This window comes from Pelobates fuscus, chromosome 1, assembly GCF_036172605.1.
Source record: "Pelobates fuscus isolate aPelFus1 chromosome 1, aPelFus1.pri, whole genome shotgun sequence".
Taxonomy (NCBI): Eukaryota; Metazoa; Chordata; class Amphibia; order Anura; family Pelobatidae; genus Pelobates; species Pelobates fuscus.
The window spans coordinates 205,141,698-205,155,640 of record NC_086317.1 but is presented as its reverse complement, the minus strand read 5'-3'; the positions used below and the strand labels follow the sequence as shown (position 1 = coordinate 205,155,640).

General features: G+C 43.4%; 1 protein-coding gene and 1 long non-coding RNA gene across 2 annotated transcripts in view; both read left to right on the top strand.

Annotated features, from left to right (window-relative positions):
- Positions 1 to 13,943, top strand: part of LOC134591252 (uncharacterized) — a 180,735-nt gene that overhangs the window by 145,487 nt on the left and 21,305 nt on the right. The gene's annotated exons all lie outside the window — the stretch shown is intronic.
- LOC134600740 (monocarboxylate transporter 7-like) overlaps positions 1 to 13,943 on the top strand; it is a 39,183-nt gene that overhangs the window by 21,028 nt on the left and 4,212 nt on the right. Inside the window, exon 3 of the mRNA XM_063445127.1 lies at positions 2,112 to 2,240. Within this exon, the coding sequence (XP_063301197.1) occupies positions 2,112 to 2,240 (129 nt within the window). The remainder of the gene's footprint in view (positions 1 to 2,111; positions 2,241 to 13,943) is intronic.

Genomic DNA, 13,943 nt, shown 5'->3' with positions numbered 1-13,943 from the left:
GAAGGGAGCCATCAGACCGTCTGCATGGAGGAACAGTTTCGGAGGTAGAGACCACAGGTACCCTGACAGCTAGATAGAATTGCACTTGCTAGCCAGCCACCACAACAAGAAGAGCAGTAACCACGCCTCCGAGGCGTCCTGATTGGTCCTGCAGCAATTGACTGACAGGTCGTTCCGGGGGAGTGTCCTGATGACTACTTCCTGCCTAGATGCTGTAAAAGGCAGTCACTCCCTCGCGGCCGGCCTAGCATGACCGGATAGACCGCGGGGAAGGGAGCCATCAGACCGTCTGCATGGAGGAACTCTTTCGGAGGTAGAGACCACAGGTACCCTGACAGCTAGATAGAATTGCACTTGCTAGCCAGCCACCACAACAAGAAGGTGTAAAATAATAATAAATAAGACTTATAGGGCGTCTTTAACTGCATACACCCCTTGAGTATCAAAGGGGTGTATGCAGTTAAAGACGTCCTTTTCCTATAGATGGAGCTATGCTGCAGTATTCTCCAGATGTCATCGCCGCCGATCAAATCTCCAAATAGGTAGTAGAGCTCTTACAAGAGCTAGTGATTAGTTGTGAAGCAGGTTCCCTACAAGCACGAGACAAGGCTACGTGTTGAGGGTTAAGCTGAACTGATTTTTAATGGGGCCACACTGGCCTTTTATGCAACTTTTCCCAACAAGGATGACACCCAGGTGGACCTTGTTGGGAACAGGGACACACAGTGAAGTCAATAAACATAGAGTCAGACAGAGAGACACACCATACATTACACACATTCCCTCCCCTCTGCTTGGGAGATATTTGAGTTAATTACTGTATCAACTCAATTATCTCCAAATGAAAAAGAGGGACAATTTTATGCATTTCTAGAAACACCCCAAAATCACATCAGAACCCCATATAACATACATCTCCTGATAACCCCTATCTGGGGGAACAATATATTTAAAAATCATTCAAATCGGTTCAGGGGTTCGAAAGTTAGGTGGAAGTCCCATTTCTGCCCGGCCATGCACGAGGCTCCTGCCCAGAATAGTTCCATGAATTCAGCTGGTGCGGCTGGTCTCTTTCGTGCATGGTTACCGAATGCCACCTTCTTCGGATGAATGAATACGAATCTAAGTTGTCCTGGAATTCTCAGCGGTGTTCGGGCCATCGAGTGTCTGAAAATAGTTCCAGACACTTGACGACCAAACCCCGCTGAACGCGTTCGACAAAACAAGATGGCCACCGCCACGTGTTTGTGCATACGAATCGACAGCCACCCAGTGAACCACTTAGAACGTTAGAGTTGCGGTTTGTAATAGTGTCAAATAAGTCAATTGACTGCACACGACTGTCTTGGGTGGTCGATAGGTTCGGTAAAACATTCTGTATACAAATTAGCTGGGTAAAGTTTGTTTGTTTCTATTCGTATACCGTTTTAGGTGAATGGTAGTGTAAATGAATAGATAGCAACAAAATTAGAAATCCAACGAACAGGGCATCTGTTACAAGGGGTCTGTATGAGTAGTCAACCATATTAATTTGCCCCATTCAGTATGGACCGTCGGACTTTAGTAAATTACAGTTTGAATTAATCACTGCAAGCAGCAAATAGTTGCTCGGACTCCTTGAGATGGGTTGACAATAAAAATCAGCCTCAACCAGAATTATGGATAAAAACAGGGTCTTAATAATAGACATTTACTAGGAAATGTAATATAATTAATACAAAAATTGTGATTCACAAATTAGAATGGAAAAAACGAGTCTGGGAATATTTCCAAGTCTAGTTTTCCCTTAGTTTGTCATTTGGATTTTATTCATGAAAATGTAGAGCTAAACAAATAACTCTAAACAAGAAAAATGTATGAAAACTAGGTAGTAACTTATAACATTGCTATACTCGTTAGATTAACTAATGTCTCCTTATTCTAAATTTAAATATTATAGTTAGTAATAATTATAGATCTGGTCAATAATAATTATTTATGAATAAAGGGTTGATGCACAGTCAATTTGCCATAACAATTAAGCTTGCTACCTAGAATCTAAGTGCAGCTAGTTGGTAGCAGTTCTGTTTCAATGTTAATTCTCGATAACATATATATTTTTTTTCATTTAGGACTTGGCTTCAGCCTTAGCTTCTTCCCAAGCCTCACCATTTTGTCACAGTACTTTGACAGGCGCCGGTCCCTGGTTATTTCTGCTGCAACCACAGGGGAATGTTTTGCAGTCATTGTATTTGTTCCAGGTAAGATCTACAATTAACTAGTGTCTGCCCTCCCTAAAGTAACAATAACCAACAGGTCAGTGCACAATGGACCAGATTACACCTGTGGGAATTTTGCAATACAACCTTTTGAAAGTCCACCACATTTAACCTGTCCAGCTGCAACAAAATGGCAAAAATAAGGACCCAGATGCAAAAAAATCTGGACTATTTGTTCCCTGCTTTAGAAGTCAGCAAGAAAATCATTAAAAACTCCAAGGTAGTGCAATGTTTATGTATGTGGAGACTGTCCAGTACATCAGACAGCAGCCACAGGGATTTTTTTTCTTCTTATTTTATCCGTCACCTGACTTATTCCTAGTTTGAGCATTTCCTGTAAACAGTGTGCAGCCATCAAAAGTGTTACCTACCATGCTTGCGGTCACATGACCGGTAACCCCATTACTCCTGTGGCATCATAGGTTTTCCCCTTTGATAACGCCTTTGTGGGCATCATCTGAGTATTTTGAAGTAGTGGTCATGTAACCACATTGATTGGGAATCACATTTCTGTGTGATTCCAAGTTTAACCTCTATTTTTTTATTCTTACGTGGGGCTATTATTTACATGTTTTGTTAATTATGTTATGTTCCCCCTCTTTGAGAGCTAAGATTGTCTCTGATGATATCATTGTGTCAGGAAATTGACATGTGATCTCTCATGAGGAATTTTATTTTTGTAGTAACCAGAAGTACCAAACCAATTAGTATGTGATATTGTGTTTTGTAATTGAATGATTTAATTCTATTTTAGTTACATATAATTATATCATTATTGTACTGTCACTGTTGTGACAGAACACCCTGTCACTGAAAATATTTGTTCGTATCCTTTTTCCGTTCCCGTTCGGTAACCAAACAAAACCACAAATTTTCCCTTTTTATACCCCCTGTACACAGCTCCACCTTGGAGCCTGTTAACCCTATTGACCTCTCTTGACACCTCCATCATCGGTTCACACCTAATTGTTTCAAGTGTTCTGCTGGGTGGCCGCCATTCACATGAACGAACATGTGGGAACTGAGTCAGAGGCCATCTTGTTGCATGAAAGCAGGGAGTGGTGTTCGAACGTCGAGTGTATAGAACTAAAATGGACAGACTAACTTGCAAACACCGCTGAACTTCTATCCTCGCCTGCTCCCTTTCCAAACATCTCAGCAGAGCGCTGTTCGGTAGGATTGTTTGCAAAAACTAGGCGAACAATAGCTACCTAGGAACAAGATAATCTGTTTGGTGCTTTATTCGTTTTGGGACTTCCGAAAGTGACCAACCACCTCCACTTTTCCTCTGGAACTATTTTGGGCAGACGCCACGTGTGCGGTCAGTCAAAACTTTACCCCGGTGGCGACTCCTCTGTATTCGTGGGATCTAAGCGCTATTTGGACACTTTGGGCACTCGGAACCAGGCTATTCGGGAATATAGGACTTGTATCCCCAAGGGGTCCCTTGTAATATTGTATTTGTTTTGGGGTGTTATGTGTTTTACACATGGTACCTCTGTGCCTGGGAGATAATAAGTTTAAGCAAAGTACACTCAGTTATCTCCCAGACACAGGGACACCAGGGAGGAGTTTGTATTGAACTGTACTCTGTGTATAAATTGCATGTACCATGGCCCAATAAACCAGTTCACTCCCAGCATTATGTCTTGGCTAATGTCTGTGGGGGAAAGCTATAATCATTCAGCTTGCTAGAATCACTCAGCAGCTATAACCACTGAATCCAGCGCACCAGAGTTCCAGAGAGGGGGAAAAGGAAATCCTTGGCAGCGAGACCCGTGTCCCTACCTGGGTGGCTGCCACATCTAGTGGCAGCTGTGGGATTTTTCTTTTCCCCAAGAGTGGATGCTGAACCCGGAACTAGCAGCAGATGGAGAATGGCTACGAGCAGCTCAAGCGATCCACATTGAAGGATGTGCTGGAGAGGCAGGGATGAAATGCTAAAAACATACGGAAAAGGGCTTTAATTGCCGAACTAATGAAGCTGGACCGAACCAATCCCAGCGTCGAAGCAGTTTCACGAACACTGAAGAATCCGAACAGATGCGGGACGATCGGTTTCGCTTGGCCTTGTTTGGGCCAAACCCTCCTGACAAAATAATAATGAAAGTACTGGCGGACTCGGTTGCAGAAGCTAGAGCCAAGCGGGAATACCAACTACACTTAGCCAAAATACAGTGTTCGGGAGCTCCGCTGACTGAAAGCCCCACTTCACAGCCAGAACGGAGGAAGGTACCTTTCACAGCCTTAAAAGCATTTCAAGAGACAGATGAGATTGATGGAAATCTCACAGATTTTGAAACCAGTGCGCTCTACACAAAGTACCAGAGGATGACTGGGTAATGATACTGGCTGGAAAATGATCAGGATGAGCTGCTGAGGCATTCAGGGCCATACCAGATGGGGAGATTCATCAGTATGAAAGATAGAAAGAAGCCCTGCTAGCCAGGTATGCAGTCACCCCTTAAGCATACCGCAGGCGGTTTATGGAATTGCGAAAGGAGGATAAAGACTCCTATGCAGAATGCCGCCTCCACAGAGATGCCTTATACTGGCTTATACTGGATATAGGGTGCCCAGCCTTGTCGGGAGAGGATATCCTACAATTATTCTTAATGGAACATTTTTTTTAACCTACTTAACCCAGATCTGAGATAGGAGACTGCACACTTTACCAGAGGCTGCCCGCCTGGCAGCTGTATACACAGACACCTGAAAAACTGAACGACCACCAGTAAGACCTGCCCCCGCACCGAAGTTGCTGCTCCAGGAACCTCCAACCAACTTCAACCACCTTACAGGGGACTACTTGGGAACCAAACAGCACCAACAAAGACCGGGCCCAGATGCTTCCGATGCCAGCAACTAGTGCATGTAAGGTGCAACTGCCCACTGGAACCCCCAAGACCCTCGTGGGGTCATACCAACCCTGTACCACCCAGGTCCACAGACCACTGCTTAGAAGCAGAGAACACGTATCCCTGGAAAGAGTCCCAGCCTATACCAGAAGATCCTGGAGAGTATTAGATGAAGCTGATCCTGTTCAGGCTGCTACCATGGACAACCCTCAACAACATACACAGTTGGTCATTGTAAACAGACAAACGGCTAGGGAACTGAGAGACACCGGAGCTACCCTGACATTAGTACAACGCTACTTGGCTCGGGACAATGAACATACTGGATAATCTGTGGCCATTAGGGTAGCCGGGGGCGCTATTTACAGACTACCCACTGGCCGAGTTCACATGGATTGGGGAGCTGGATCCAGTACTGTGAACGTGGGGATTATGAAAGACTTGCCCGCGGAGGTACTGCTCGGGAGTGATTTGGGGACCCTTACCTCAGCCTACGTTACCAGGAACACTGCGGAAGCTCATCCAGTAATTACTCATCTTCAAGCCCGGCTGGCTCACGTTCTGAGGAGATCCAGGTAAGCGATGACTCCCCAACCCCGACAGTAGACCTGGCCTAGTTAGCTTGGGACACCCCAGAGGAGTTTGGGAGGGAGGCAAGGGAAGACCCACACTCCAAAATTATAGGACCCAGGCAGACACCGAACAAGGGGGTTTAGAGAGGAAAAAGTTTATTTGAGAACAGGACAGGCTATATTGGTTAACAGAGAATCATAATAGAGGGGCAGCCCCATCCCAGAAGCACCAGCTTGTAGTTCCCAGGAAGTATCAGCTGGAACTCCTACGGATCGGACACAATGTACCTTCGGCAGAACATCTGGGCATAGGCTGGATGTCTCATAGAGTAACCCAGAACTTCTTTTGACCGGGAATCAAGATGTTCAGCAGTACTGCCAAACTTGTGATGTTTGTCAACGGGTGGGAAAGAACGGAGATCACCCCGAGGCTCTGCTGCAGTCCATGCCGATCATTGAGGAACCATTCAGCCAAATAGCGGTCGATATAATAGGAACCCTAGTGAGACCTAGTCCCTCCGGTAAAAAGTATATACTTACCATAGTGGACTACGCTACCCGCTATCCTGAAGCAGTCGCTTTGACTAACATCCAAGCAGAAACCATAGCAGATGCACTGATCTGGATATTCTCTCAAGTAGGTTTTCCCAGGCAGATCCTTTTGGAACAGCGCACCCAATTCACAGCAGACAGAACTCATCAGCACCTTTAACTCTCTTCTTCGCCCTGCTGTGGCCACCCCCCAAACTAACCTTACAGCCGATGCTTTGCTTGCTACTTTACTGACAAGATTGAACCGCTACGAAAAGAATTCTCCCCACCTTGCCATTCTCTTTCTCAAGCGCACGTAGATCATGCCTTTCCTGCCCTTCAGACTTTCTTCCCGACTACTAAACAAGAGGTGGCTGCGCTTCTCCTTTCCTCTCGCCCGACTACTTGCCCGCTCGATCCTGTCCCATCTCACCTTATCATATCTCTCTCCCCTGTTCTTGTGCCTCCCTAACACATATCTTCAACTGGTGGCAGCCAGGTGGCAGGAGACAATGCCCGATTACTGCGGTGGAGTCTAGCTTTACAACCATACAACTTCACCATACACTACCGGCCCAGCAAGCAGAACGGGAACGCCGAAGGGTTGTCAAGGCAAACTGAGCTCACCAACTAACGAGCAAGTCTAGACATATCGAAGTTGACCCGAAAACTGTTAAGCCATGTCTGCTGAAGCACCATACAAGGGGGGGAGCAGTATGACAGAACACCCTGACACTGAAAATACTTGTGTGTATCCTTTTCCCGTTCCCGTTCGGTAACCGAACATGAACACAAATTTTCCCTTTTTATACCCCCCAGTACTCAGCCCACCTTGGAGCTTGTTAACCCTCTTAACCTCTTTTGAGGTGTCTTTTGACACAGAGACGCCGAAGAGGAGTTTGTATTGAACTATATGGAGACTCTCTGCTGGGGGTCTGTGTATACATTGCATGTACCATGCCCCATTAAACCAGTTCACTCCCAGCATTAAGTCTCGGCTAATGTCTGTGGGCGAAAGCTATAACAGCTATAATCACTCAGCAGCTATATCACCAAATCCGGCGCAGCAGAGTTCCAGAGAGGGGGAAAAGGACATCCTTGGCGGCGAGACTCGTGTCCCTATTGGAGTGGCCGCCAGATATGTATCGATAGGCACGATCTTAAATTTATGACTTGAAAAAGGCCAGTGTAGGCTGAAACATTGTCACCCTGTTTGCTGTAGAAATAAATATATAACTATGGCAGTCAGCTACTGCTCTTATCAATACCTCATCCACTGAGCAGAAATGGAGGGATAATGGTATGTTCCACCTTGTATTTTTACTTTATTACGAAGTCCCCACTTTATACAGGGGTTAGTGTAGCTGTACAAAGAACTTGTCCACTACCTATCAAGTGAATTATTACTCCACGCATGATGGTGGAAAAATAACCCTCCAGACAATTTAAATGTCTCCCACATGATGCCAGGTGTGGGTGCAGGGGGTGGGGAGGTGGCTATAAACTTAATGGTGTATTGACATGAATTGACTAGGAAATTACTAAATTTAGGCAAAAATAACTAAAATGGGGGTAAATTTGTAATTCCCTGGTGAGTCCCTAACATTTCACAGGTTTGAGAATAAACTTGTTACAGTGGCAAAAAAATTTTGAATGCTGGAAAGAGATTCTCAGGGCTATTTAATAGAGTGAGAATTCAGAGTGAATTTAAAATTTAAGGCCAAAGTAGCTGAACTGAAGGCATTCCTGCTTAAGGAATTTTCTAGTTCATCTATTTTTAAAATGAAAAGTGACATTAGAAAGAGCCACACGTTATATGGATATAACATGGACACAACATTAGAATTTCAGTGCTATCTAGTAGTTTATAACGCTGTCGTCAAGCATTTGTGACCAGCTCTCTTTTACTTTTAATAAAAAAGGTGTGTTTAAAATGGCTTTGCCACTTGAAAAGTGTCTTAACCCCTTAAGGACAGAGCTTCAGAAGCTTGTCTTTCACTTAATGACAACGGCATTTTTTGCATTTTTTGCTATTTGCGTTCAACTGCAATTTGCATTTTACTAATTTATTGCACCGACACATATTATATACCGTTTTTTAAAGGACAGAAAGGGCTTTAATTTGATGTAACACATGTATATATAAATGCTTATTTATTATAAAAAAAATACAGAAATATGCAAAAAAATGAATTTTTGTGTGTTTTTTTTACAGTTTTTGCAATAATAATGTGTACATAATTAGTGCAGGTTAAGGAAAGTAATTAAAAATAAATTCATTTAGTTGTTCTGAATTACAGAATATATAATGTGTCTGGGATTTTCAGTTTTTTTTGGTAGTTACAGGTCACAAAGCACAAGGAGTAAAATAAACTTTTTATGTGGAGCGATTTTAGAATTTGGTATGTTTGTCTTGTAAGCCTAATAGCCATAAAAGAAAACAAAATTGCCACACAAAAGTATATATTTATATAAAGTAGACACCACAGGCTATTTACCTAAGGTTGTTTTGACACTTTCTACGTAGCCATTTTACCGCCAACCTCTGCTAAATATTGGAGTAAAATTGTGTTTTTTTGGGGTTTTCGCACACAAACTTATAACAAAGAACTTCTCATGTGTATTTTGTAAAGTTGGTGTGTGCTATTCCTGTACAAAGTTTTATTATGTGTTCAGTTACTTCTGCTGAGTACAACGGTACCCCCATTGTATGTCTTTGGCACTATTTCGTGAAGCTACAGTGCCATATAGGAGACCTGTCCTTTTCAGTATTCACAGAAGAATTTTGAGAGACGGATTTAATGAGCCTATGCTTCCATTTGGGGTATTATAGTAGTTTGACTGTTCAAAAAAACCCCACAAAGGCCTACCATTTGTAAAAGTAGACACTCCAGGGTATCTCGTAAGGTGCATATTGTGCCTTAACATGCCCCCATTTTTTTACCATTACATGCCAAAGTATGTGGTAAAAAATAATTTTGTGCATATTTTACATACGGATTGCATTTTTGCTGGGCATTTTGTATATTTCATGTGTGCCACTAAGTTCAAACCCCCCAAATTATGCTCAGCTAAGTCTTCTGAGTAAAAGGACACCAACATTGTATGTCTATGGCACTATTTCGTGAAGCTACAGTGCCATACAGGAGACCTGTCCTTTTCAGTATTCACAGTAGAATTTTGAGAGACGGATTTAATGAGCCTATGCTTCCATTTGGGGTATTATAACAGTTTTACTGTTCAAAACACCCCACAAAGGCCTACCATTTGTAAAAGAAGACACTCCAGGGTATCTCATAAGGTGCATATTGTGCCTTAACATGCCCCCATTTTTTTACCATTACATGCCAAAGTATGTGGTAAAAAATAATTTTGTGCATTTTTTACATACGGATTGCATTTTTGCTGGGCATTTTGTATATTTCATGTGTGCCACTAAGTTCAAACCCCCCAAATTATGCTCAGCTAAGTCTTCTGAGTAAAAGGACACCCCCATTGTATGTCTATGGCACTATTTTGTGAAGCTACAGTGCCATATAGGAGACCAAGTCATATCAGTTTTGACCGAACTTTGAATTTTGACGCCGGGCCTATGTGCAATTTCCAAGCATCTTTGCAGGTTTTAAATTCAAACTACCCCACAAAGGCCTACCATTTCTTCAAGTAGACACCCCAGGGTATTTCAAAAGGCATATTTTGAACCTTAGCGTGGGATCATTTTTCCGCTAGCTTGTACCAGGTGTAGTGGTAATAAGCGTTTTTTCTGCCTTTTTGACACACAAAGTGAGTTTGCACAGTATATTTTGCAAACCTTATGTGTACTACCACTGTATAATACTTCATATGTTGCTCAGCTATGTCTGCTGAGTACAAAAATACCCCCGTATGTACCTTTGCCAGGTATATGTGGACATCGGAGGGGCACATTTGGGACAGAGCCATTCCATTTTTTTCAAATTTTGAATTTTTACGCTGTGCCCATGTCCCATTTTAGAGTATTTTACCAGGCTATATAATCCAAATACCCCATAAAGCCATACCATTTCTTAAAGAAGACATCCCAGGGTATTTCAAAAGGCATATTTTGAACCTTAGCGTGGGATCATTTTTCCGCTAGCTTGTACCAGGTGTAGTGGTAATAAGCGTTTTTTCTGCCTTTTTTACACACAAAGTGAGTTTGCACAGTATATTTTGCAAACCTTATGTGTACTACCACTGTATAATACTTCATATGTTGCTCAGCTATGTCTGCTGAGTACAAAAATACCCCCGTATGTACCTTTGCCAGGTATATGTGGACATCGGAGGGGCACATTTGGGACACAGCCATTCCATTTTTTTTCAAACTTTAAATTTTTACGCTGTGCCCATGTCCCATTTTAGAGTATTTTACCAGGCTATATAAACAAAATACCCCATAAAGCCATACCATTTCTTAAAGAAGACATCCCAGGGTATTTCAAAAGGCATATTTTGAACCTTAGCGTGGGATCATTTTTCCGCTAGCTTGTACCAGGTGTAGTGGTAATGAGCGTTATTAAATGTATTTTTTTACTTTTTAAAACTTTTTTTACTTTTTAAAACTATTTTTTAAACTTTTGTTTTGATTATTCATTTTTTTAAAGTTTCCTAAACTTTCGTAAAACTTTTTTTTACAGATTTAACATTTTTCTAAGCTTTTTTTTTTACGTTAACCCCTAACTAGCAGTAAGCAGCACTAACAGTAAATTCCCCATTTTCCCATAACTCCCACCCACCCCAGCTAGCAAAATATTTAATTATACAATATTTAAATTAGTTAATTAAATAAATTTAACCCCTGAGGGTTAAAAAATAAATAAAAGTTAATCGTCAGGGGTTAAAAAAAAAAATTAGAACAGTATAATACTGTGATCTGTATTTTGATCACTGTAGGCAGTGATCGACTGGCAGGGAAGGGGTTAATTTTTATTTGGACTGGGTAAAGGGTTTATTTTTTTAAATTTTTTACTTAAATGTTATTAAAACTTTTTTTTTTTTTTTTTTTTTAATTCTTTATTTTTGTGTGCAAGAATTCACAGATGTGCCGTGGTGCCACAATAGCAGTCACGTGCGCAAATCAACATACATTTCACATATGGCAACTGTAATGCATGCACAATTTTTTAAATGATAATGGTAGATTGATGAGCTTAAGCAAGTGGTGTTCCCGCTATATTCGTCGCTAATACTGGCATTTTTAGCAAATGGAGCATAAACACCGGTGTATGTAGGGTTACGGTTTGTTTCACTGAGGGTTGTCTGGCATATAGACTGCAATCAGAATCAGCATACGTTTAACAATCATTAAGTGCTAAGGCTAGCAAAAGATAGTACATTTCTCTCAGTTAGTTGTGCTGTAAATGCTTAGCTGCGTAATAACAATCACTGACATAAAATGAAATAACAATGCTGCGGGTGAGCTTAGGTAGGGGTGAGAGTGTACTGAGAAGATCAGTACATGCTGGCATGTTAGCTTGCTTTCGGTTCGCCCATGGAACTACATAGCATGCTTATCTGACCTCCTGCGCTGCAAAAAGCTTAATATAGACATGCATGTTATGAGACATAGAATGCTGACAGTAAACTCATATATTGTTTCTCTGCTGTAACATGGGAATAATTATGCCCGGACTGGCTCAGATCCAAGCAAGTCTGAACCTATCAGTATATGTCCCATAGATAGAGTCCCATTGCCAGGGTGGATGTTACAGGCTGTCCCAGCTTGCTAGGAATCGGCAGGTGGTGGTTTTCGCAGGTGGGGGTCATCTTGGTACCTCAGGTGAGACATGCAGGCTGGCGTGGTGCTGCTGTGCTAGTGGGTCACAGTGCCTTGTGCAGGTACGTTGTGGGGTGGTAAGTTCCAGCCCAGCCCGTGTCACATCTCTGGTTTAGGTGTGTGGGAAAATGCGGCTATGTGGGGCAGGGTCTGGCCAATTCCCCCCTACAGCCCCAGGCTTGTGTGTGAAGGCCTGCACCTCAGGTCCGCGAACCGGGTAACTCACGTGGGAGGCCGAGTTCTTCCCCTGTGGGGGGCTGCTGTGTGTCCTTGTTGTTGGTCACCGCTTGCGGCATCGGATAATCAGCATAAGCGGTCGGTGCTCTGGGGTTCCAACCCCGGCGGTCTTCAGCCCAGGTGGGCCCATTAAGTGTGCCAGCCTCGTTATTTGATGGTGTGTGCCCAGGGGGGGTCTGGCCTTCCCCCACTCTCCCTCTACCACCACCATGGTTAGCACGGATGTCACCTGGTATGCTAGGCGGGGGATCCGCGGTAGTTCTCAGGCTCGAGGTATCAGCCAGACCGTGCCAGACATCTGCTGGTCAGCCATCTTGGTACGCATGGTTTCACTGTTCTCAGGCCAGAGTGGAGATGTAGCTGTGCGCGGTGGTGGTTGCCTTTGGGGACCGGGATGACCCCCCCGGCCCAGAGGGGGGGGGGGGGGTGGCAGGCCACCGGCCAGAGAACTGGGTGAGCGGCCGTCTCACCCGAGCTCAAGCCCGTAGGCCTCAGGCCTCGATCGGGTGACTTTGGTGCCCTTAGGGGTCCCCTCGGGTGTCCCTGGCATCGCCATCGCTTTGGTATTTTGATGCTTGCGGTAGCAGGTTGATGTGTGCCCATGGCCCGCCGTTAGCTCCGATTTCCCGGCACCGAGGCAGGAGCTCAGACCAAGCGTGTCTGATCCGGCCGGCGGCCAGGCCCCGCCCCCCTAAAACTTTTTTTTAACTTAATTTTTTAACTTTTTAAAGCGTATTTTTAAACTTTTTTTAACGTTAACCCCTAGTTAGCGTAATACTAAATCCCCCAATTCCCCACTAACTTCCACCCTCCCCAGCTAGCTAAATTTATAATTTTAAAATATTTAAATTAATTAATAAAATAAATTGAACCCCTGAGGGTTAAAAAAAAAAGAATTAACCCTCAGGGGTTAAAAAAAAATCAGATCTTAGTAAAATGTAATCCCTGCCAATTGATCACTGTAGTCAGTGATCAATTGGCAGGGAAGGGGTTAATTTTTTATTAAAATGGGTAAAGGGGGGGTAAAGGGGGGTGGGATTTTAATTTTACTATATTTTCTTTCCACCAGGGGGCAGGATCACTGAAGATCCGTCTCCCTGCACTTCACACAGAACCAGGAAGTGCAGGGAGGCGGAGGTGAGTATACACAGCACATGTGCCCGCTCTGGCATGCTGTCAGAGCGGGCACATGTACTCTGACAGCCCGATCCGGTGCTCCCGGTCTGCCTCTAATGCAGAGGCAGACCGGAGCACCATTAACCCCGCGATCGCCGCGATTGCGGCGATCTGGGGTTAATTTTAACGGGTGACGGACGAGGTCCGTCACTCGTCATTAACGCATTCCCCTGAGTGACGGACCTCGTCCGTCACTCGTCGTTAAGGGGTTAAATCTAGTCTAAAAATGTTTGGTCATAGAACTACTTTTCAGCAGACTGCGAAGCACAATTATATGGATAATGACTGAATGCTAGTGAATTGCAAACCTAATAACAAAAATAGCCAAGTTGTGACTATACATTTCTTTTTCTTTTTTAAATGTGGTTTGCAATTCACAGTTTGGTGAGTAAACCCAACAACAAACAAAACTGTAGTGAATTCAGGAACAGTTCTGCAAATTGGGAACTGTGTTTCAACTCAATAATGATCCCAGTTTGGCAATGTTTGACCTAAGCACTGTAAATTCCGTTTC